General features: G+C 36.4%; 1 protein-coding gene and 1 long non-coding RNA gene across 2 annotated transcripts in view; one reads left to right on the top strand and one right to left on the bottom strand.

The window, feature by feature from the left end:
• Positions 1 to 2,127: 2,127 nt before the first annotated feature.
• On the bottom strand, positions 2,128 to 12,694 carry BET1 (Bet1 golgi vesicular membrane trafficking protein). The gene is made up of 4 exons (XM_050782942.1): positions 12,514 to 12,694; positions 7,884 to 8,008; positions 5,135 to 5,191; positions 2,128 to 3,278 (listed from the first exon to the last, which is right to left on the bottom strand). Exons 1-4 carry the CDS (start codon positions 12,530 to 12,532, stop codon positions 3,123 to 3,125), a joined length of 357 nt encoding a protein of 118 aa, XP_050638899.1. The 5' UTR covers positions 12,533 to 12,694; the 3' UTR covers positions 2,128 to 3,122.
• Positions 12,695 to 12,802: 108 nt separating this feature from the next.
• LOC126949946 (uncharacterized) overlaps positions 12,803 to 26,716 on the top strand; it is a 34,947-nt gene continuing 21,033 nt past the window's right edge. The window contains exons 1-2 of the long non-coding RNA XR_007724000.1: positions 12,803 to 12,870; positions 19,414 to 19,490. This is a non-coding gene — a long non-coding RNA (uncharacterized LOC126949946). The remainder of the gene's footprint in view (positions 12,871 to 19,413; positions 19,491 to 26,716) is intronic.

A 26,716-nucleotide genomic window follows, 5' to 3' on the forward strand; every position in this document is an offset into this window, starting at 1 on the left:
TTGAACATTTAGCCAAAGGGAAAAGCACGGAGAGAGCCAGAGTAACAATAACCACGTGCCTTTTTCATATATGATTCTTAGACAAGATTTCAAACACCAGAAGATGGAAGGTCAATAAATGTAGGAAGATTTTATCCATACAAGTTGAGAAAAAGTTAACATATGCAAAATGTGTAAATGATCTTCTAAGTGTCTATTGCCTTTGAAAGGTATCATTCTCAAGTTAATTCACCAGTTAATTTCATGTCATCTGAAGTTTCTCTATTAAAATTTAAGTAAGAGGTTCTCATTTAGGAAACAAATAACTTCTAAATATTTCTGAAGAACATTTATCAACATAACCACAGTGTACTGAATTTAGCTTTTACCAACTCATGAGAGCCAATTGTGCATGTATTTTCATAACTCTTGTGTTTCAGTGCTGTCACAATAGTGCTTGGAATCAAGTGTGGTGGGAGATTTTACACCACAGAAATAAAAAATTACTATTTTTTAATATTTAATTTAATTATTCCTATCAGCCTATGTGTGTATTTTTATATTTTTATACACTTTTTATTCCTGTTTCACAAATAGAGTAACTGAGACGGAGAGGTCATCAGCCCAAAGTCATACTGTGAATGGTGGAGCTAGGATTTATGCTCAGGCAGTGTAACTGTACAGCCTTCGGACTTAGCCACGATGCTACTCTGCTTCCCAGTAAATATTTAGTCAAAGTTTATTCATCAGTATAGAATGATGACATTATTTACTGACTGCATAAACCCAAATTATCAAGCACTTTTTCAACATTGTCTCAAAGAAGTAAATTCAATATATCTAACTTGAAATTTAGGAGCATTAAAAAATCAGGAAAGCTATTTTATAGAACCAGAGCTTTTCATGGGGACAGGTGCTAGTGTTCTCTGCTCCAGAATTCTGATGCTTAAAATGTTGCATATTTGTTTTAGATGGGAAAGGAGGGTGTTGGCAGAAAGATGCCTGGTGGGCAGGGACATGCCAGTTTGCCAGGAATCTCAGCAGACACAGCGATGTGAACGAGCAAGACAAAATGCCAGGTAGAGACCTACTTTACATAGTACTTAGAAATAAAAATCATAAGAAATGTTGAACCATGCGGTGATGAGAATCACTTTTATACCACCCCAAATCCCTTTTCCTGAAATCTCTGTTTGATGATACTATCCACATTTAAAGTTTTTAAATATTTTACAAAGTACTTCCATAAGATAGCCAAACAATCCTGAAATCCATCCTTCTCTTGCCATCATTGGTTTTCCTAAAGCTTTGATATCCTCTGCTTCCATTGTTGATTATCCTGTTTTCATCTTTAAGTCATTTTCTTTGGCCTTCTGCTCTTCCCGTTTTTCACAACTTTAATTATTGACAGTGATTTCTGAGTCTCCCCTGAGCTCTGGTGTCACATACTTGGCACAAAGTACAGTTAAAAACTTCTTGAATGAATGAGTCACTCTCCAATTGTCTGATGAAAATACCTACTTGGAGGAATTTCATCACCTCAAAGCCTGAAAACAACCTATTGTCTTGTCCTTAAAATAACTACCTTTTCTGAGAATTTCTGTTAGTGAGAACCAACATTTATTGTGATTATCACATGCCAGACACTTTACAATACATTATCTACTTCTCACAATTATCCTATGAAATAGATGGTGTAATGAAGAAATCAAGGACAAAAGCACTGAGCAAGTGAAGGAACAGAGATGTGAACCCAGGTCATGTAACTCAAACCAGTGCCTCTCCCATCACACCTCAGGCTTGTCTGTTTAAGTCACTTAACCACACTCAATTCCGTTGGTTTTAACCTGTCAGGTAGAGGCCCAAATAATGACAAATGCAGCCAGTAAAAACAGGACCCAAATTGACAGGTTATTGGGGATGAACAAAAAGAAATGAAAACTCAACAAAATCAAAGAAAATACATTCATAACCAAAAATATAAAGAATTAAAGAGATTTTTGAAATACAGTCAAGATTTGCTTATTTGTTTGAAGCAAATTCCAACAATACACATATTAGCTTTGCTTGATTTGGGTTGGAATCTGAGTTTTCAGGACCATTTCTCAGATCCTATTAAGAATGTAAAAGAGGCTTAAACAAGGAAGCAACACAGTCAACTAATATATTTTATTTAAAAATTTATTTTCAGAGCCTATAAATGGACAAATTCCAAAATAGTAATACAGAATATTAACAATATTTTAATTTTTTTTTTTTACTCAACAGTCTGCCTTTATGTTTTTCTTTCCATTAACAAATACACTGGATTAAAGCAACAATATTCTTATCTTCAAGTTCAACGTCTGAGTTTCTTGCATACTATTTCCATTTAGAGTTCAGTAATTACTTAACTTCACATTATTCTGTCACAAACGATAATCAAATATCCTACCTACATAGTAAAAATCATAAAACTATTATAAGCCAAGAGAATTTATAAAGTTAATATGAAACAATAACTATATTGATACACATGTGCAATAGGCCCTACCAGAAATATGCCAAAATAACAAGCTTTATTTAAAGAATGAGGTCTTCGGGCAGAAAGAAATGAGGGGTCATTATCATCAAAAATTATTAGGAAGATTGTAAGTAAAAAGAAATCAGCCTACAATTTTAACTAAATAAAGGAGGAGAGGGAGTATATCATTAGAGTTGATGCAGTTAGGAAAATTCAATTACCATTCTACCACAAACTGGTTGACTACTTCATGAGCTCAGAGTTAGGCTCTCCAAGTATTCTGTTACTCTCCCACTAAGTTTCCTTACATGGAACATAAACCTGCATTTATGCTTACAACAAAATATTATAATGCTATTTAATCTGACAGTTGGCAAATAATAGAAAAACAAACTGGAAATCAGTGGAGCCATACCATCTCACTACCCCTGAAAATAGGGGCTAAAATGAGTCATTAAGAAACAGTATTCAAAGAGCCCTGTATTAACTAATGTGATTTATAAAATAAGCAAAATTCAGCAATTTTCAATGGAAAATGCCACAGTATTTGAACACAAGGAATGTTTTGATGCTGATTTTTATCAAAGTGGTACTCCAAGCCATTAAGTTGGAACAAATTCCAAATGCACAATTATATGCATCACCTCAGTTTAATAATCCAATAAATGATAAAAAAGACAAATAAAGAAAACAGCATCATATAGCACAGCAGCTTTGTTTGGCTCCCTCTGGATAAAATCTTCAGTTTGCCCATAGTTTTACCTAGAAATCCAGTTGTGGAATCAAATTGTGAATCCTATCAGAGATAAAGGCAAATAAAATATAATAGTTAGATTTTAAGTCTACATATGCACATCCAAGTAACTGAATAACTGTTACCATAGTACATTTGTAATGAGAGTTTTGTGTTTAATTAATTCAGGAGCCTGTTGATAACCTTGGATAATCAGCCTGATTTCTCCATGCAAAATACAGTAATACTCTCAGTGAATAAAAAGCTCTTTCACTGTCCAATAAACACTTCCTTCAGCCCCACAGAGTAATTAAACAACTCAAAACTATTTAGGTGTTATTCCAATTATGTGGATAAAAAAGAATTAACAATAAATGTAAGTACTTTGTGCATTATCATACAGATTTTTCTTCCCATTTTTTGTTGTGTCATTGCTCCCCAAGGTCAAATGGTTGATTGCTACCCAAGTAGAGGAATTCATCCAAAATGTAATATGGTTAGCAGTTAAATGTACCTTTATTTATTTATTTATTTATTTATTTATTTAGAGATGCAGTCTCGCTCTGTTGCCCATCCTGGAGTGCAGTGGTGCAATCTCAGCTCACTGCAACCTCTGCCTCCCAGGTTCAAGTGATTCTCCTGCCTCAGCCTCCCAAGTAACTGGGACTACAGGCGTAGGCCACCACGCCCAGTTAATTTTTTTGTATTTTTAGTAGAGATGTGGTTTCACCATGTTGGCCAGGCTGGTCTTAAACTACTGACCTTGGGTAATCCGCCCACCTCATCCTCCCAAAATGTTGGGATTACAGGCATGAGCTACCGCGCCCGGCCTTGGACCTTTACTTTTAATATCCTTTTGTTTAGACAGCTGACTTTGAAGTAGTCTATTAAAAGTTAAGAGAACATCATATAGAGGTAGTAAAATGTGATAAGGACTATAAATATGGATGGGGAAAAACTACCATATTAAAACATAGCTGGAAAATCCTAAAGATGAGACAGGCCTAGGTATGGACTAGAAATATTACACATACTTTCACAGAAATTTTAATATCCTGAGATGTAAAGGCCCTGGCATAATAATATCCTTTGTACAGCTCAGTGTCTATGTGGCTCATACACTTTAGATCTATGGTTCTTCACCACAGTTATGCATCAGAATCACCGGAGATGCTTCTTTCAAAATATTTATGTCTAGATCCCTCCCCACAAAATTCTAAATCAGTGTATTTAAAGACAGAATACATTGTCTCTTCAATACATTTTTAAAGAGGTCCCTAGCTGATTACAGCGCACAAACTTAGCAAGAACATTGCTTTTGATGCCAAATTCATTTTTGAATAGCACAATTTTAAAAGCACATGGAACCAGAGAAGGTTCAGAGAAGCGTGACATTCAAGATAAACATTAACAAATGGAAGAGGACTCTAACAAGAAAAGGTATATGTTGTTAGAGAGAAAAGGTTCCGGGCTGTTCAAATTTATGAGCACTTTTTTCAGACGTGATCCTTAGGAAATCAAGCAAAAGAGTAAGTTTCCATTAAGTGAATGACATTTGGTTGGTTGGATATAAAGTGCTTTTTGATTGCTTGGTTAATAAATTACTAGCAGTCTCTACTATTGAGATTTCTAAGACTACTCAAAATAGTCATTTGTCTTGAGTTTTTAACAATCTTTCTAAAAACAGGATTAAAGATATATTGGCTTCCACTTGTTCCTCCCACTTACATGTGTGAGACGAGATGAAAAATGCAAAAGCATGGCAAAAAATAAACCTTATAGTTATTCCAAACACATTATATACAAATGGATGGGAATCAAGGACTTAGGATCTCTGTATCTATTTCAAAATGAATAAAAGTTGAAATTTTATTATTCGCAAATATTAGATCAAATTTCTTAAAAACATAACCACTTACCATTTCAGATAATAATTTATTCTGGGTTTTAACTTCATGGCCTATTTCAATGGAAAGCTGTAAAGAAGAAGGTATACACATGATTACTCACATAAACGTATTCAAGATTATAAACTAAAAATAATGTCATTCTAAGCATACACATTTTCTGAAATGAAATGGTCTTCTAGACACAAACTCTCTTCTTCTGATACTCTTTCCATCAAGCTCAATAAAAAATAAATTTGGAATTTGGAATTTCTACTCCTCCCAAATTATGGACATTTCCTCTTTCTTCTTTATTTTAATTTCATCTTAATATTCAATTCCATCTTTTAATTTGGTATGTACTACTTCTCTCTGATTCTCTTACACTTGCATGCTTTTATATCTTTATTATATTCCTACAAAAGCTACAAATTCCTACAAATATCTGTATATTTCCTTCTTACATTTTATTATTTATTATATTTTATAAATTACACATTTTTTATTTTTTTTAACTTTTATTTTAGGTTTGGGGTACAGGTGAAGGTTTGTTATACAGGTAAACTCATGTCACATGGATTTGTTGTACAGATTATTTCATCACCCAAGAATTAAGCCCAGTACCCAACCTTCTTACATTTCAAAAGACTGACAAATACCCATACAACCAATTCAAATCTAGACAAAATTATTTAATATTTTCCTAATGAAATGTTACATTACTTTAAATATGTCTAAATTGATTATTTCCTTAGATGTTAAAGGTTTTTGCTTTAAAATATGATAATAAATTGAAAAAATATATATATTAGTGTTACTTTCTGAAGCTCCACAGAAAAGAGCCATAGCTTACAAAACACAATACTATAGGTAATTACGACAGCTATTCAAACTAAAATCTAATACTTTATAGGACAGATTCATCAAAGGCTTTACTTCCAAGATATTTAAATAAACAGAATCATCTACTGAAAATCTTGGTAAAACACTGCAAATATTGTTCTTCATGTGTGTGAAAGCACATGGGATAATACTGACACAAAACCATACTAGAATTCTGTAGATCAGAACATGAGCTTTCCTGCCAGATTTAACAACTCAGAGATAATAAAGTAACTATAAAGTTAGATTGTCCACATTACTCAACTTCTATCACTGTCATTTATGCCAAAGAAAAATATTTCCAGGACATCACAACTTTTTTCTAACAAGTAATCTAAATTATCTACATTAGGGTTTTTTTTTAAGGCATTTAATTCTTAAGTCCTTCCAAGTGTTATATTTTTAAAATTGGCATTATACAATATTACTCAGTTCCTAAATCAACTTATTTTAGTTTAATATGACTTTGAAAACAATCCTGTTTCAAAATCTAAAGGTCTCCAGCTGAATGTAATTCGATTTTCCAAAGATTATAATGAAATGCCAATTAAGTTTTATCAACATGGACTTCTACTGAATGCTTTACAAGTGAACGTCATGTTCATTATAATGCAGTATCAATCACATATATTATTAAAATCATCTTTGTGTAATTCCTTTGATCAATACAAATTTACTTAATTAACACCACTGATAAGGAATTATACTAGGTGCTATATAGAATATAAAGTAAGTACAATAGAAAACCTGCATTCTGGTAAATTCCTTTTACATACAAATAAGGCCAATGCAAATCAATATGAATAAGTGCTGCAGAAATGGCACAAATGGTCTTATGTTCATAAGAAGAAAAGTTACTTTTTTGTCTAGTAGAAAGCACACACAGATTCTGGAAGTGTTGAGAGATAAGCTAAGGCCAATTTTTGAAAGATCTATCTGATTTAATCAAGCTATGAAGCATGAACTTTATTAAATCGTGGAAGGACCCTGAAGACTTCTGGGAGTGCAGGATGCAAGCTTTAAAATATTCTAAAAGAGGACTGTGGCAATGATTATATAACTCAGATCATAATGTGCAAAAAACCAGGAACAGATAGGTTAAGAGGTTCTTCCAATAGTTCAACTAAGAAAACCAGGGGATAGTCCGGGCACAGTGGCTCACACCTGTAATTCCAGCACTTTGGGAGGCCAAGGTGGGCGGATCACCTGAGTTAAGGAGTTCAAGACCAGCTGGCCAACATGGTAAAACCCTGTCCCTACTAAAAATACAAAAATTAGCCAGGTGTGGTGGCGGGTGCCTGTAATCGCAGCTACTTGGGAGGCTGAGACAGGGGGATTGCTTTAACCCAGGAGAGGCAGAGGTTTCAGGGAGCTAAAACCGCGCCATTGCACTCCAGCCTGGGCAACAAGAGCAAAACTCCATCTCAAAAAAAAAAAAAAAGAAAAGAAAACCAGGGGATAGTATTAGAAATAGAAAGGCAAAGATAGAAACATCAGAAAGACATTGTAATACTCAGTGACCGAAATGGAGTACAAAGGTAGAAATAAGAAAGACCAAGATTTATAGCTTAGAAGACTGGATTAAAAAAAGCAGAAGAGCTACTTGGGGGTGGAAGATGGACAGCTCTGTTTGAGACATTACAGCAGACAGCACACAGTATATAAAAAACAGCTGGAGATTTTTCTTAAGTATTAAAAAAAAAAACCTATCTTTTGATGTGTCACATTTTCTAACTTACTCAAAGCACAGTCTAAATTTTGAGTGTACTTTGACCTCACAAAACCACAGTATCTGAGTAAATGAATTCCTTAGGATGACGTCAATAAGAATATAGTTTATAATTATATATGTATAGAAATAGATGAATTAAAACACATATAAAATTTGTTATACACTTACAGATTTTATAGCAGTTACTTTGCTTCTCAGACTTTCAGTGAGCCTCTCATTTTCTTCTTCACAGGCACTATACCCACTATTAGCATAGCCATAGTTCCCATAGCTGCCAGGAGGTACTCCTTCACCTGCAAGGATCAGAGTCACAAAGGGGATTGTAGAGAAGCCACTTTCGAAACATAGATAGTTAGGAAAGAACTGAAAAAGACCCCTGGTGGGCGTTGCAAACCACATATGTCTCTAATATTCATACTCCAAATGAATTTAAAAAATAAATAACCAAACAGAGATCAGATCAATTCTTTCCATTACCCTCTGTTAACCAAAGAAGATTCAGTTCAGTTCATTTTAATACACATTTCTGGACTGCTTATTGATTGCCCAGAAGATACAAAATTAGGTACTAATACACAAGGATATTCAGGATACATTCCCTGCTCAAGAGAAACATATAGTTTAATAAAAGTTCTAAAAGCAGTAACATCATCTACTGCTAACATTGAAGAAGCATGGCTATGAAGAGGAAGGGAAAAGTGGTTAATACAGCAGGAGGGGAGCTCATAGCAGTGAGGGTCCTTTACTGGCATCTCTTTCTCTTAAACAGACAGTTGGACAGGAAAGAGCCAAAGCAGGGAGGGGGCAAATTGAAGCTCTAGGAAAGAGATGGAATAACTCATGCAGAATGTTAGCTGAGAGTCAAGAGGGAGATTCATTTATTATTCAACATATATTTGAAGAAGTACCATGTATCAGATCCATTGTTCTTTCTAGGTGCTACTTTTATGGAACTCTAAGGGATAAGAATGTCCACCACCCTGCCTAATGTAGTACTTCACAGTCATCAGGCTATCAAACAACAGATGGAGTGGGCCTTAGACAGCGAATACGTACATAAATATGTTGGGCGATTGAGAGGGAACGGCATAGTTCAGGGTGTTAGTTAACTACACTTTTTTTTTTAATATAATTGTTGCCATCAATTTTCTCAGTAAAGGGAGAAAACGGGCTAACTGCTGAAGAATGGATGATCATTCAGAATATACAGTAAGGAGAATGAATGGAAGAAAGGGACTGGGACTGCACAGGATTACTAAAGATAAAACAAACTTGCTTGAGGCAATATACTATGGTGGCTTCAATCCTCCCAGGTGTGTGGTTTTTTTCCTACAGAAGAGTCATCGGCCTGACTTAGTCCAGGAGAAGATGGATGGTTGGACTACTCTGTAGTTGGAAGTTTATAGTATCGGGGTTGCAGAAAAACAGAGCCCCAAGAGGTTGGGACTGCCTGCCAAAAGAGTGGTAGAAGATCTGGATTATGGGGATTAGACTGGACAGATATTGAAGTAGATTCAACAGTGGCTCGAGAATGTGGGGAAAAGGATGATATCGAAACTAAAGGTCTCAGAGCCTGCTGGGCACAGCAGCTCACGCCTATAATCCCAGCTACTCCGGAAGCTGAGGGAGGCAGGATCACTTGAGGCCAGGAACTTGACACCAGCCTGGGCAACACAGCAAGGCTGCATCTATTAAAAACAAACAAAACTAGAGGACTCCATATGCTCAATGAGCGATGCAGCAGCAATGACAGGAGGTAACAGCACTGATCACTGAAGGACAGTCAAGGTGAGAATAGGAAGTTCTTTCAAGGCACAACACAAATTTCATTTTCCCTATAAAGCAAAACTCTCACTGATTTCTTACAGCTCTGATTGTATGTAACATTAATATTGCACTCTGTACAGTACTATAAGGGCAGAGACTAAGTTTGTTTGACTCAAGACTGTACGTCCCCCCATAAACCTACAAACACATACACACTGTAAGGTACACTCAATGAATACACGATGTGAACTAATTAATGCAAAGAATCTGAGTTCACTGTTATTGAACTTTGAATGTGCACACCTTTGTCCAGAATGGAGTCATATGCTTCTCTGAAGGCAAGGACAGTATCTCATGCTTCTATATCCTCCCTGTACCTAATGAGTACTTTATATGCAGCAGATACCTATGCAATCTCCACCACCACAAAAACCACAACCAAATATTGGAGAAGTATTTTCCAAACAGAAGAGAGTTGTACTATCTGAATTTTCCTGCTGACACACTATCCATGAAGCTCTCCACATGTGTTATTATAAAAGAACTCAAGGAGTGGGCATATTTTTTCCCCCAGTCAACAATTAAAGTTACCATTTAAAAACGCATTCCTACTCTATTAATCAATGATACTCTGTGCAAACTGTAGTTTAATAAGGGCCAAGATACTTAAAGAATAATGTCTTCTTATTTTGTGTGGCTGAGGTTCTGAGTATACAACATTTACCCAGTAAGTAATTACTGACTGGTTGAATGGAAACATTTGACAACTTCACCAAGGAATTCATTCTAAATTTTTTCTTTCCTATTTTCTTTCCTTTGTTTAGTTGCTTTTGCCTATCTTAATTTTAGAGTTCTTCCATGCTGTTCCATTTATTCAAAGTGATATTCTTGTTGTATTTATTGCCAAAAATATATCAATGCACATTTCTATTGAAGAGTTGATCTTCCCTCAAACTATGACCCATCCCAAATACAATGAAAAAAGTAAAAAACAAATAAAATGCTAGAATTGCTATTCCAAACAGAGCCACTTCCCTTCTGGTGGTGTACTGCTATGAAAAGTTGTAAAAAAGCTAGTGATTACTGAAGATCATCCTCAGCCTTTGTTTATTTAGATAAACGCTACTTCTTTTGGATGGGTTCTATCAGGAAGCTAACAAAACCAGTTAGAGATTCATGTGAAGTGTGGCAACTTCTGCCTACAGATATCTATCAGATTCACTATGATCCCAAATTTAAAATTTCAGGTCAATATACATTCATACTTTAAAAATAAGAAAAGAAAAAACGTTTTTGTTTTTTTTTTTTAAAAGAGTAGGTAGTGGGTTCTAAATTAGTGAAATTCTAATTTAACTGGCTGAGCTGAGGTCCAGGAAACAATACTTTAAACATTTCCCAGGGGATTCTAATGTACAGTCAGGGCTGAGAATCATTACTCAAGTCACTTTCCTGTAATTTAACATGGCACACTGCAGCAGAAAAATGCTCAAAAGGGCCTAGGGGCCTACTGATGAAATCCAAACTCTTTGGCCTCGCATGCGAAGATCTCCACAGTGTGATCCCGCATCACTTACTTCACCCAAACTGGTTTAATCATAATCCCTTATTTCTTTTTAGTTCCTCCTATCTGGAACCCACTTCCCCTACTCTCCATTATTCAAGGTCTACTTCAAATTCCTATGTCTCCACAAAATACACAAGGATCTTCTCCACAAAGTACACAGTAATCTGTCTCTGAAATCTCTGAGACCATCCCTTGTATGTAGAACCTATCTGGTATTTGGATGTATAGCGACTACTTTGTACTATAACTTATCTTTGCACGTATTTCTACTCTCCAACTAGACTGGAAGCTTTGGGGATCGCAAACCGGGCAACAAACAACTGTATACCTAGAGCTTACTCAAGCACACAATAAATCTTTTTTTGTCATTAATGATGATGAACAAGAAAAACATTTAGACATATAAAACCAAACTTACTCAAAATTCTTTCTTTTTTTTTTCTCATCAATTTACCTGGCCCCACTTTCTATGATCCAAGTATTCATAAAAACTTCATTAAAAAAAACAAAAAACTTTTTCATACTACAATTTATTAATAAATAAACAAGTCTATGGTTATTGGCAACTTTCATTATATCTGACACATTGGGGAATTTGTTTTTCTTTCTTCAATCTTATAATGACTGAGAAAGGTAACACTATCTTTTTTCAAAAGTTTCATTTATTTTCTGAAGTATACTGCACTCTTAATTTAGCAGGGTCTTCTTTAAAAAAAATAAAAATAAAAAATAAATCGTGTCCTAAGAGAAAGCTTCAGAATCAGAAAATGCTGTTCTAGTAGCTGTGCGTTACTATAAGGGCCCATTAAAATTCCTTGGGTCTAACTTATTCTTGCTGATGAGCCACTTTACTAACCCCAGAGGTAAAGATCAAATGTTAAGTCGCCAAACCTTATCACGTTCTACTGCCTTAACCGTGGCACAAGGTTCAGATTAAGAAATCGCCTTTGACCCAGAAGTTACAGTTCCAGGACCTTTAACAATAATGACACGTACATTTATTTACCTTTGTAACTCACTGTTACCAGACTAACGACCACTACTACTAGTGTGTTTTGCGTGCAACCACCCACTCTTCAAATTCCACTTCTGAAGAAACTAAGATCCAGGGCCAGTAGAGGAAGAGAAACCGGAGTCGGGCTTTGGAAAACATAGCAGTGTCCATAACCACGCTCAGGCAATAACACTAAGACACTCGACCACTGAGATGCCACCTGTACACACCCACCCCCAGTCCACTACTTTCTCTAGCCTACCATCCAAACTTGAATCTGACTCAGACTTAAGGAAACTCCAAGGAACTGGGACAAATGGTGTGTTTCCATTCGACTTGGCCCACAAAGATCCCCTCTAGACAGCCTGTTTTTTGGACCAAATGCCAGGAACAGAAGACAGGTTCGATTTCTTTCCGCGCCCAGCATGGCCGGTTCTAGGGCCCCGAACTTCGAACCTCAGCCCTCTTCTTACCCAGGCCTGCACGCCTCATCCTGCCAGAGGAGAGAGAGAAAAGGCGGGCGCGGGGGGTTGGGTGAGTAGGAAAGAGCTGTGACCCCGACCGCGTCTTCAGTACCAGGGCCGGGCGAAACACCAACTTCTTCCCCTAAAGCGCCACGACATCAGTGTAGTCTAAACACCGCGCCTGCTGATGGCGTCACCAGGGCGCTCATTGGAGCCCTGGGAAGAAGGTTGAATGGCATTCTGGGAAATGTAGTTCACCGACGCATAAAGTGTTGTTGAGGGCGTGGTGTGAGCCAGGTTCCGGTAAAGGGGTCGGCTTCTACTGCTGCTCCGACAACGTTCCAGCTGCTCCGCTCGCAGCTCCAGGTAGCTGCTTTCAGTTTGTTAACCACCAAGATTAACCCAGCAGATCTGCTCCTCCCGACCCACAAGAGGGTGGTTGGGGTATCTTTCCTGATTCAGCCTCGTACTCCCTCTCACCTCCAGAGGCAGTTGAGGGAAAGTTAGACAAAACTTTGTTCAGGTTTCTCAGTTTACAAACAAGTAATCCAACACCCACAGAAGTAACCGATTTGTGCCTCGTAGTATCCGGTAAAGGAGAGAAAACCAGGTGCCTTTGAGTAGGACTCCTGCTCGGATAAGAGCCAACTAGGAAAGGCGCGGGGTCTCGTCGGAGGCACTGAATAATTTGTGAATAGTTAGTTCCCTGTTACTGCATCTGTTGTACTTCTAGAAGGAACCAAGACTTTTAGTTGTTATAGGGACCAAAGGACCCCTAAACTCCCTCCCACTTAACTTTTTACACAAGGCAGTGTGCCAGTTTAGGGGTTTAAAAGCTTGCTGGCGAGTTGGAGGTGTTACTGGTATCGGGGTTAATCCTAGAATTTCATTTTATCTCACAGGATTATTTATCGTGAGAATACGATGAAATCATGGTTTTTGAAGGAAAAAAAAAACCTGATACACAGGAGGCCATCAAAATCCACTGGGTGTCTGCGGTTTTGTTGTTGCTGCTGTATATATGGCAGTGGAATCGTCTCCACACTAGAGTTTCCGAATATGTGATCTCTGATCACTTAGCGTTTCCTCATAGTTTCCCAGGACATTATTAACATTGACTATAACAGTGGCATAAGTCTCTGCGTTAAGTTGCTCTGGTAAAAAACACACGAAAACAATTTTTGATAAGAGTTATTAACCTGGGAAGGAAGCTTTATCCAATAGTGTTTTGATAGAAAAAAATCGCCATTTTCTAAAAGCAATGGAATTAACTGGGCATAATATCAGGGACAATTATTACAAATAAAAGATGAAGATTCAATAAAAGAAATGATAGCTAGGTATCCCTTTATGAGTTAAAATCTGTGACGTCCTCTGGTTAAAAAAATTGCATATTATATAATTAAAACATATTTAAAAATTGTCTTACTGAAAGTTTGCTGATAGAAATGTAGAAACCGTTATTTTTGAAAATATGTTAATATTTACCAGAACTAACCATTTAGATACATAAAATATACTCTTTCCTTTAAATGATAGGAAGACATAAGAATGAAATGTAGTTACAAGGAAAACATATAATGTGCTAAGAATATAACTGAAGTAAGGCAAAGCTAGTTCATATTGAAGTTGTTACCTAAAAAATCCAAATTATTGTTTTCAGTTACCATTGCCAGTATCGAATTTGGATAATCTCATCTGAAAAAAAAATTTGCACTCAAAAGATGAGGCAGGAAAAATGAATTTAATGTGCAGAAAAAGAATTATTCAATGTGACCATAGTTGATATTAGTGATCAGGGGAATAATTTTCACTTTTCTCGTTGTGCTTTTTCCTTTTTAAATTAAAATACTTAACTTTTCTTACTGATTGAAGGCAAATAAAGTTCATAGAGATGAATAGCATTTAGAACCTCTTCTCTATTCTTGTAGGATAGTCTCACAGAAAATATCTAATGTTTGTAGGTCTCTAGGAGACAAAGGACTAAAAATTACCTAAAATAATATTAAGTATTCCTTCTAGTAACTACAAAAGCAAGAATATAAGCAGGAAATGTCTGAATTGAGGTGCAAAATTGGAACTTTTCTTTCTCCTATCTGTCTGCTTCCTGCCTGCCCATTTGTCCTACCTTTTCCCCGTAGGACAAGTCCAATCCAAGGGGCAAAGAGCATACCAAGCTCTCAAAACTGGTTCAATAAACATGAACAAAATTTCCAATCATGAAGCAAATTCAGTATCTTGGGCATCATATTTGAACTGTCACAAAATGTAAACTAGAAACAAAAAGCTCTTGATTTACAAACAAGCTATGGAATAAAGTTGATTTCTAAGTTGGTTGCTTGGTATTTAAAGCACATTTTCCCTGAAGACTGAAATGATGGTCAGGTTCCTAACTCAGCCCAGAAAACACATGGCTATTAGAGTTACTATGCTGGCCAATCAAAATCTGTGTAACCCATAGGACAGCAGAAATACTGCGTATTTTCAAGACCAATAGAAGAAAAATAATGTTGTAATACTTGTGATAAAATAAAGCCATGCCATTGAAGAAGAAATAGAGTGTTAAAAAATTATTTTGGTTATTCATGTTTGAGAAAGAATGAGTTTTACTTAAAAGTTTTAAGAATGCAAAGAATATTTTCAAGGAGTTTCCAAAAAGTCACCAATTTGATCTTTCTTTTCCATAATTTGGGATTATTACTGGCACTGACGGCAGGCTTCTCAGTCATAGTAAGTAAAAATTAGGCACACAATTCCAACCTTAAAGTCTGCAGCAGAGCCAGACGCATAATTTGTGGGGCTCAGGGCAAATGAAAATGTTGTGCCTCTAGTTCAGAAAACGGGAAAAGTTCAGTTAAAGGTATTAAGATAGAAAACTTTTCTTTCTTCTGTAATCTCCCTACCATCCTTCCTCTCCTCCCCACACCAACTTGTCATGGTGTTTTTATTTGCTATTTAATATTCTTCTGAGTAAAGAAAAACATAAATTATTAGCATTAATTTTACCCTTGATCTTTATATTGTGCAATGACAGTTTTAAATGCAAACATAAGAGCACGCTACTCGTGAAATCACTAAAATTACACATTTTGTATTTTGTACTTTGATATGGTTTGGATATTTGTCCCAACTAAACTTCATGTTGAAATGTAATCCCCAGTGTTGGAAGTAAGTCCTGATGGGAAATGTTTGCATCACGGAGGCAGATCCCACATGAATAGCTTAGCACCATCCCCTTGAGTGAATTCACACGAGATCTGATGTCTAAAAGTATGTGGCACCACCTCCTGTCTCTCTTGGTCCCACTCTCACCATATAACCTGCCCTCTCCCACTTCACCTTCTGCTATGAGTAAGAGCTCCCTGAGGCATTACCAGAAGCTAAGCAGATGCTGGCACTATGCTTCCTGTACCGTCTGCAGAACCATGTGTCCATTAAACCTCTTTTCCTTATAAATTACCCAGTCTCAGGTATGTCTTTATAAAAATGCAAGAATGGCCTAAATAGATACCTCACACCTGAATCCGTATTTCATTCTTAACCATGACAGAGCAGTCAAAACACTGCATCAAAACTAAGTCAACTGTTTTTATTTCATGTCTTGATAGGCACATATTCTACAAACATTCTACCTTCAGCCTGCTGATGAGTTAGGAGGGACTTAAAAGAAAGAGAGCAAGGGGTTGCCTTATCTATTCTTTTCCTTCTATGCCATCATTTTTAATACAATTGGCTAATACAACAATGTAAGATAAAAAAGCATGTGATAGGGTTCCTTGGTCATTTTCTTCTTTCTGTGGAAGAAGTTCTGGTTCAAGTAGAACACGTGGCCTTTTGGGACTGTCAGTGTCCATACTTATTCTGACACAAACTTAACACACCTTGTACTCTCTTCGAGTGTTTCCGAACTGCCATGCATCATTGGTCCACTGGCATTCTGTGTTCCTGGGTCACTGCAAATGTAATATTCAAATGAAGTGGCAAAGAACAATGAAAATGCCTATTGTACATATCTGCTGCAATCATGGGCATTCTCTCTTGTTCCGTAAGACTTTATGTACAAAACTTAAGGCCAAAGGTAAAATTATTAAGAATTTCAAGACAGTGACTACAGAGCATTAAACCAAGCTTGGGGGCCTTCTGATCAAGGAACCTTATGCAACTGCAAAAGTTGCATGCCCCTGAACCTTGCCCTGGTCTTCAGAAAGAAATTTTCAAAGGAAATAGGGCCATAACTGGTAGAGAAAAAGGAGTGAATGAGTGAATACAGAGGACATATATATCCACAGATAGAATTAAAGTAAAACATTTAAATTGGGCAGTGAAATTCACAGGGAAGCAAGAGAGTAAAGTATACAGGTACTGCCCTAAGAGAAAGGAAAGAAGAAAGGGAAGAGGTGGTAAGTTGCACACTTCTCTCAAACCACTGACCAAGCCACTTTCAGTCTAAAGTAAGTTATTATTGTGATTGATGAGCCATAGATGAGTAAAACTCTAGTGTGTATATGCAGTAAGAAAAACTGTCCTCAAGGTGGGCATGATGCCAGCAAAACTGAGTGATGGGGCATGACTTCAGGGATGAGGCTTTTTCTGTGTTTCATGGCAAGATGTTTCACTCTTCCAGCAATTCTAATGTATTACTAAGTTCTCATTCTGGGAAATGATTCCTTCCTCAATATCAGTTAATCAGTAGCTGTGATTTTTTTTTTTTTGTCTGAATATCCGGCCCCACAGCAGAACAGTACTGTAAAGCTAAATTTTAAAATGAGTACTTTGCATAGGTTGCCCTTTTAATATTCCAATTTTGAAGACATCTTTGACATTTCTAAAACATTATTTTAGATTAAAGAAGATAGGTTTAATTTTGATTGCCTAGAATATGTCGGTGTTGTATGTTTTAAAATTCTCTGCATTATCTATCATTCGAGACTAATTTAGTCAAGTTGATAGTCATTTTATTTCAATAGCATTTATTATTCAGTAAGTATATCGAATTATAGTGATACATTTAAACTACAAAATGAAAAATGAAGTATACAACTTAGTTTTATTCCTACAGCACTGTTAGACACTTTGACAGACAAACATGTTATTTCTCCACTACTGACTTGTTTTTTTTTCCCCACTGGTGATTAGTTGAGTTTATATCATAGACAAAACACTTCAATATGTTATTCAGATATTAAAATATGCTATCCATTTTTATGTAGTAGACATTCGCTTCACCTAATTTTCCTGTTTTACTAAAGGTAGTGGTCTCATGACTTTTGATTTCTAGAATCAGGCCAAGACACTGTCACAGATGTATGCAAGTCATCTCATTTCGATTTGCCTTGGCTGTTGACACAGAAGCACTCCTTGGAGCCCAAATGATCCAGTTTTCTCACCTTGTGTGTTAACCATAATCCCACACTCAGCTGAAAAGATCCAATTTTTATATCTTTAGTATTTTTGTTTTTTTTCTTATAGGTTGAATTTAACTGCTTCGGAATATCAGACAGCATTAAAATGATTTAATTATTGTATCAAGAATCGTTATTATTTTACATCCACATTCCAGGAGGATAGAATCTGGTATATCCTTTAAAATGCATTTGTGCTTGAGTAAAGTTTTCCTGTAACTAATTTATACTGACTTCCTCTTCTTGATTTACTTTATGGGACATCTATATCAGGATATATAGATTGCATTACTTTGCTCACTCATGGGCAGGAATTCTGAAATCAGATATGTGCTTCAGATTTTAATGTACTAGAGCATTTTATTAATTTAAAATTCTTCTCTAGCAAGGTTTTGCTTTTTTCTTTTCCACAGGGAAACCATTTCTGATGGCACAAAACTTGAGTCATAATGTATAATCTTTGCAGTTATAAAATAAATGCTATCTTTCTTTTATGGTTTACTCACCTGTAAAAGCTGTTTATTGCCAAATAGAAGACACTATGGATCTAATTTATTCTCTTGCTGAAGTGCTTTCCTCACTAAAAATCTCTATTAATAGGCCCCCTCCTCCAAGATCAAAAAGGCAGTTTGATCACTGTTAGCAAGGAGTTATGTGGAAATAAGAATTGTTACAGGGAGAATTAGAAAACTGGTTTTATAGGAGCAGAGGGGAGAGAATTTGCCACCACTGCTCTGGCTGCTCAAACTTTATTAAAGTATTAATATGGCACTTTTGGACACTTAGCTTGGATGCCTCATTCTAGGCCAGTGCGAATTTTATGGCTCAGTTAGAAAACTTTGCAAAGAGAAAAAAAAGTTTTTAAATAATAATATGTGACATTAATATTCATGCTTATACAATCTTATGAAATCTGGGCTTGCTTGCTTGCCGGCCTGCCTTCCTTCTTTCTTTCCTTCCTTCCTTCCTTCCTTCCTTCCTTCCTTCCTTCCTTCCTTCCTTCCTTCCTTCCTTCCTTCCTTCCTTCCTTCTTTCCTTCCTTCCTTCCTTTCTTTTTTCTTCCAAGTGCCACCCACAGAATCTTTATCTAGTGCCTTAACACTGTATTATAAAGAATTTTAAAAAACAAAGCAAAACAAAACAAAAAAACGAGTTGCAAAGAGGCTTTTCTTCCCTACCAGATCATGAATGTCCTCCCTTATCCCAAGTGAAAGAGTTAAGTAGATGGGTCATCAAGTATGTCATCATAGTACTCTAGTATTCTAATGGGTGAGGGTTAACTTTACTGATGAAAGAAACAGCCTGACAGACTCTAATGCTAGTGAAATAACGGAGTAGCTTGTCAGAGTATATTGAGACATCTCTTTATCTAGAAGTCCTTAAGACAAGGTTAGTTCAATTTTGCTCAATATTCTGTTTGACTTAAGAGTTACTCACACCCATGCCTCAGCAGAAGTTGTCAGTCTCTATTAATATCAACACTTGTTCCTTCTTCTTCATTCCAAAGCCAGCTTAGTGACCTGTTAAGAAGATGGCACCACGATTGTAATGCAATGAATGGATGTGGGAGAAATGAGACAGACAGTGAGTAGCCACATGTCATTTATCTGCAGATGCTACTGACATCCTGTTTATCACTCTAGGCCTGCCTCCTTTCTTCACTTCCAATAACTTATTTCTACCATTTCTTTGGACATTCCTGTTTAGATATGTCACCATAATCTCAAACTCAATAATTTTCACTCCTAAACCAGCTTGCCTTCATGGGTTTCTTTTTATTCATGTTAAAAATACCATTAAGGCCCAAAGCCTCTGGGTTTTTTTGGATTTTTTTTCTACTTTGCCTATTACAACAACCCATCTGCAAAGCCCTATTGACACTTCATTTGAAATATCATTTTTGTCCTCTTTCTTTCCATTCCAAAACTAACAATATTAATACAAATTTCAAATACCTTAAATCTTACCAGAGCTTCTTGACTTCCTTGTTCTCAGGTCCATTTTCCCCAAACACACCAGATTAAAATTTCAAGAACTCTAATCTCATCTGATTACTATTTAAAGGCATTTAATGAATTCTCCATGACCTGTGTGAGGAAGCGTGAAGAGGTATGTTTAAGTTTCCCTGAAGATACCACAGAAATGGTGGTTGTGTTGGGTACAGACTGTAGACTTGAAGTTGGCCAGGGAGTGCTTCCTATAGGGCATCCTGCAGATTCCCTGTTAGGGACCCCTAAGAGGCCAAAGGACGCACAGAAGGCAACAGCAATTGGCTTGGAAGCCCATGCCTATCACTTTCCCTTTGATCAGGATCCTCTGGATAGGATCACGGTTCTATAGGGTGCAGTCAACCACTCTTTTCCACAAGCTTTCTCCAGTTTCTATCTTATTAGGATCCTACACTCTTCAATTTAGACACATTAATCTACATCTTGTTTCTCCCACATTTCAGAGAGGGTACCAGTAGGTTAGCAGTGCAGAAGGACACAAAAGTTTCTTTCCTCTATTTTTTTTCAGCGATCATGATTCTTTCCCTTGCTGCAATTATATACTTCACTTCTTCCTTTTTTCTTCTCACTCTTCTTCTCACATCCCTCCATGTCTCATAATCTACAAAAACCCCTAAGTCTTTACTATGTGATCATTTCAATTAAAAAGTATAAAACCGTTGCACAGTGGTCTTAAATTTCTTTAGACTTTACCATAGATGTTGTCCATAGCAATGACCTGAAAAATACTAATATGTTATGAATGACTTCTCCTTTCTTCATTCTCAATATTTCTTAATTCACATATCCTTATTTGACTGTTTTAAGTAAGAAGTTTATCTTGCTCTTCCAATTATAGTCATTGAAGGCCTCTCTTCTTCTTTGACTTCTACAGAACAGATAAAGTATGCAATAAATATCTACTGATTGACTGTTCACAAATCAAGTCTCCTCATTGTGAGTTGTTGATATTGTCACTCCTCCTTGAGTAAACACATGGTTGTCTTTTAATATATTTTTAATGAGGTAAGTACATGGAATTTACTTAGGGCTTAGAGAGGCAAATCTAGGATCACTGAGCTTTCTTAGAGAGAGGGAGGTAGATTTGTAACAAAAAGGTAACTATAGGAATGGAAAGAGAGTGGAGTAGTTTAAGGATTAAAACAAAAGATAATGAATACAAGGGTACAGATAAAAGAAATAAAAGAAGGGAAACAAATATAGAAAGGCTTTATCTAGGAGAAAGTGAAAGAAAGTGTGGAAGAACGGTTGGCGGTATAAGAGTTGTTAAATAAATCAAAATATTTTGTTTCCTGTCACAAGACCATTGTGTTCGGTCTTCTAAAGGTTTATGGTGCATTATAGTTGTTTAGTATTCTTTGTTTCTGCCAGAATTTGAGAATGTCTGTGAGGCTAAGTTGTGGGAAAAGTAAATTTGAAACAGCAGAGTTACTGTAGACCTTGATTTGGACCCTTGTAATGGTCTTGCCTCCTCCACTCTTTCTGTATTGATACTGCTAGTCTCTAGACCTTAAGTGAACAGCCTAAACAGCCATTCCACCATTCCTGTTTTTCATACCTTCTCACATTGGAGCAAAGTGCTCCATTCTGAAATGTTCTAGAAGGACCATGCTCTAAGTTGTCTTTGTTCTACAACTTTTATTCATCAGCTAATTTCGAAATTATTCTTCCTTTTTTGTGTGTGTGACTTCAAAACCAAATTTCTTTCCTTCTTTTTTTGTTTTCTTTCTTTCTTTCTTTCTTTTTTAAGATGGAGTTTTGCTCTTGTCACCCAGGCTGGAGTGCAACGGTGCGATCTCGGCTCACTGCAACCTCTGCCTGCCGGGTTTAAGCGATTCTACTGTCTCAGCCTCCCCAGTAGCTGGGATTATGGGCACCCACCACCACACCCAGCTAATTTTGCGTTTTTAGTAGAGATGCAGTTTCACCATGTTGTCCAGGGTGGTCTTGAACTCCTAACATCAGGTTATCCACCCGCCTCTGCCTCCCAAAGCGCTGGGATTACAGGCATGAGCCACTGCACCTGGCCCGAAACCAAATTTCTATTAACCAATGAATAGGTAAATAAAATGTGGTATTTCCATACATTGTAAACCTGCTGATAATGGAGATCTAATGCCATTCTTATTTTATTATGCCAGAGAGATCATTGGGAATTTTCCCTTCGATTTTGGAAACATGAGTATGACCTTTACTTGTCACACTTTCAAGGAACCAAGGACTAGATATCTGAATTTCTTCAGCACTCTCTTTAATTTCAGAACTGTTCTCCTTATTTCATGTGCCCCTGATTGGATTGTCGATCAAGTCACTCCACTTGTGTCCTATCTATAGGAGATACCCATACACTTAGCACAGTGATTGCTCTAAAGCATGAGCACATAACACAAGCAAGTCTGGACATCTTCCATAAGAGTGCTGTATGGACACTTTGAAAGAGTCGATCTCTTCCTTTTATCTCAGAAGCTGTTAAGGTAAAATCTGAGGACTGCTGGAAGACATTTTTCCTAACTCAAGAAGAAAAGGTCTCCATAGTAGGATAGGATGAAGCCAACACAGACAAGCCTTGACACATAGAACTGATTATGATGGAGATAAAAACAGAGGTGGAGATGGAGATGGAAATAGAGGAATGAGATAGAGGATTATAATGATATTGTTTGGACTCTGAATCCAGCCATGCCTAACCTCAGATTTATACTAAGTTATGTGTCAGTAAACTCCTATAGTTTTGTTTTGGCTTCAATTGCCATTAAATTGGATTTTTAACATTTAAAACCAAAAGAGTGCTCAATATTCAATCAGGCTGAGGAAATTTTGCTGATAGTACTTGTTTCTAGGAGTTTATCCACCCTAAGTTAAGTGTAATTTCCTGATTGTTGGCAAAAAAAAAAAAAATTCACTTTTTTTTTGTAGTTCATGAATAAATAACCATGACATGGATGGATAAATGGTCATGGATAGTTTAATATAAAATAATGATGTAATAGGCTGAAATTTAAAGTGGTTCTTGAGAAGTAAAAGGCTGCTTCCATATCTAATGCATCAATTCTGACATTTAAAACAAAAACGCTTAAGTAATGCAATGCACTACTCATTAATTTGAAGAATTTTTGCAGTCATCATTTGAAATATTTCTTTAGAACAAAGGATGAAAGATAAAATATGCTAGAAAAAATAATTTTTTGTGTGTACAATCCACCATTTTCCTTCTTACAGAAAATTATTTACTGTGGTTCTTTATTTCAAAAGAAATTATTATTTCCATTTCAAAAGGAATTATACATACAGAAAAATGTCACATGCCCCAAACCTAGTCAAATACATAATGCAAACAATCAGTATAACTTGGGAAAGAGATGTATTTATTTTTGGATTAACTACACGGAATAATATATTTCCTAATATTTTTATTCAATGTGCTCATTGATTACAATAATATTCTCCAGCTAGAAGTGCCTTTCTGGGCTTTTGCGTGCCCAGAGGATATTCTTGAACAATTAGGGGATTCTTCAAAAAGTGTCATATGTGGCAAGGAATCTAAATGTGTGCTCCTCAATCCACTTCTATCAGCAGTGTAGTATCCCGAACTTTCACCTGTGGTTTTCTCTTCTCTGTAGCATCCACTACTATTGATAGTTTTATCAAATCATTTTAGTCTCTATAGCTATTTTAAAATGTGAAATAGGACTTAATACATATTTCATCTTCTAGTCATTTTAACTTTAAAGATTTTTGAATTCACTTTCATGGCTGTATTGAAAATTTGTTCAATCAGTCCCCATTGGAAGAGTTGAGAGAGAAAATGGAGATGGTTTCCCTAAGGTGGTCATTTGTATGCTTTTTAGAGGCAGATAATTCTTTGATTAAAGCATTGTCCCCCTTCCTCCCCAAAAAAAGTGAGTATGGAATCAGGAGTTTCAGGCTACCTAGGAACACCTTCTCTAGCACAGAGAATTGTGTTTAGACTCAGAACAGTACTCCCTCATAGACACTTTCCAAGGGCAAAATAGATTATCTTATGTACTAATGATGCTCATGGGTGTCTCTCAGGACATTTAGATGTCAGAAAGAAAAAAATATTTCCATGTAACATTTGCTGATAATGATAAGTTATCCTTTAAGAATTATCACATCAAATAGATAAAACTAGTTTGCCTGGGTAAGAAAAATAATGTGGAATCCTTTATGTTTCCTACTAAGAGCTTTCCATCTATTATTGTAGCCTTCAGGAGCACTGACCTTCCTTCTATTGACAGTTCTGGCAGAAAGCTAGGAAACCTGAATATAACTTTAAGCATCCCCAGAAATACATGAATTGTTATTACAAAGCAAAATAGTCACTTTAAAATTGAGGGTTGAATATGTCTGCACATTACTTGGATGAAAAGTTTTGAGTATATTTGCTTTGATGATTCCAGAATTTTTTTTTTTTAAGTTCTGGGATACATGTGCTGAATATGCAGGTTTGTTACATAGGTATACATATGCCATGGTGGTTTGCTGCACCTATCAACCCATCATCTGGGTTTTGGGCCCGCATGCATTACATATTTGTCCTAATGCTCTCCCTCCCATTTCTTCTGGAGACCCCATCTCCAAATCACCACCCTCATCTTTTCTCAGACCTCAGGGAATACTGGCCTCTGTAAGTCTTCTTAATTGCCTTGCTCTTGTCATTCCCTGGGTCTCTACATATGTTGTTCATGGAACAGCACATGCTTAGAATATTCTTTCCCTTCTTTATACTCTGTTAAATTCATAACCTCTGTAGTAGGCAGAATACTCCAATGATGTTCGCATCTTAGTCTCCAGAGCCTGTGAATGTGTACATGGTAAAGGATAATTACAATTGCAGATAGTATTACAGTTGTCAATCAACACATTAAAATAGGGAAAGTAGCCTGGATTATACAGCTGGGCCCAATTTAATCAGAAGGGTCCTTACAAATAGAAGAGGGAGGTAGAAGACGAGAGTCACAGGATAGTGTGACTATGGGAACAAGGCACAGAGAGAGATAATGTTGCTGGTGTTGAAGACGGAGGAAGGGGACCATGAGCCAAGGAATGAGGGCAGCTCCTGGAAGCTGGAAAAGACAGGGAAACAGATTCTCACCTAGAACCTCCAGGAAGGAATGCAGTTCTGCTGACACCTTGATTTTAGTCCAGGGACCCCAATGTTGGAATTCAATGCGTGATCTTGACCTCAGAATTTGATACTATGGAATTGTAAACTAAAACATTTGGGTTGTCACGACCACTAAGTTTGTGCTCTTCACACAGTCACAATAGAAAACGATTACATCATCCTTCAGATTGGAAGTTAAAAATCACTTATTAATTTCTCCAGATATCCATGTTTCTCTGTTAGACCTTTTATTAGCACAGTACTTATTTTAAAAAAACTTTGAAGTATGTAAAATAGCCATAACTAAAATTTACCTTAGGTGTTTATGGCTGTTTTTCCCTGCTAGTCTGTAAACCCCAAGAGTATAGTTCTTGTCTGAATGTGCTTTCCACAGTGTCAATAAATGTTTATTCAGGGATTGGCTCTCCCCTTTCTCTTCCTTACATACATATGCTTCCAAAGGAAATCAGAGAAAATCGCCCAAACAAAATCCTCACAGGGCAAAGATCATCAGATTCCATATAGTAACCCATTTAATTCTCATAGTGCTTAACTTTCCTAGGTCATTAATTCTCAGAGTGTAATCCCCTGACCAAAGCATTAGTATTACCTGGGAACTACTAAATTAGGGGTGGATCCTAGGATTTGTATTTTAATAAGCTGTTTCTGTGATCTGATGATGCACGCTGAAGTTTGAGAATTATTGCTTTAGTCCAGATTGTTGGGCCCCACACACAGCATTTCTGACTTAAGTGTGGAGTAGGGCCTAAGAATTTGCATTTCTAAAAATTCTAAGTGATTCTGATGCTGCTGTTCCTGGGACTTGACTTGGAGAATAACTGACCTAAACAACGTGTAGGCCAGGGGACTTCTAGTGGAATTTGGTCAACAAAATCTCACAGCTTATAGGTCTTTGTGGTTTATGTGTCATCCTAAACCAGAAGTCTGTATTTATTTTTAGAGCAAGATTATTATGGCCCTTTATGAAATCCAGCTTACGTCTATATTACAGCAAATGGCAGTTAGGTTGAGCAATCCAGTTAATATATCTAAGACTATTTAGTTTTTAATCGTACATATTTAAGATTGCATGATTTTCTGAAACAACAGTCTTTGCAAAAATGGATTAAAAGTGATTGTAAACCAGTTTGCTTTGCACTACAACCTACAACCTATTGTATGATTATTTTCCTAAAAATGAATGTAAAATTTCCCGATGTTATTATATTCTGACAAAGTGACAATTGCTCATAAAATATTTAATAATGTGCTTTAAAAACTAGGAAAAATAACTTGCAGAACATATATTACATTTTAAATAATGATTTGGTTTAATGCAAGATTGATGATGTATGGAGTTTATAAATCATTCTGTAACTAAGAATGATTATGTCACCACTCTTGTGGAGGGAGGGTTCTCATGGGAAGCTAAGTTATTGTCTTAAATCAATATGCCCGGTGCTTGTGACACTGGTAAGGCAACACACTTCAACACACACAGTGACAAATGGTGGCCTCTTAAGCTGATTTCAAGGTGCAAATAGAATCTGCTTTTTATCCATTTGCCTTCTGTAGAGAACAAATCCTTACATTTCACAGTTGAGGGATACAACACTTGAATTATCAATGACCTGGGACAGGTATCACATTGCTTTCCATTCTCTTATAATAGA

The sequence above is a fragment of the Macaca thibetana genome, chromosome 3 (genome assembly GCF_024542745.1).
Source record: "Macaca thibetana thibetana isolate TM-01 chromosome 3, ASM2454274v1, whole genome shotgun sequence".
Lineage (NCBI taxonomy): Eukaryota > Metazoa > Chordata > Mammalia > Primates > Cercopithecidae > Macaca > Macaca thibetana.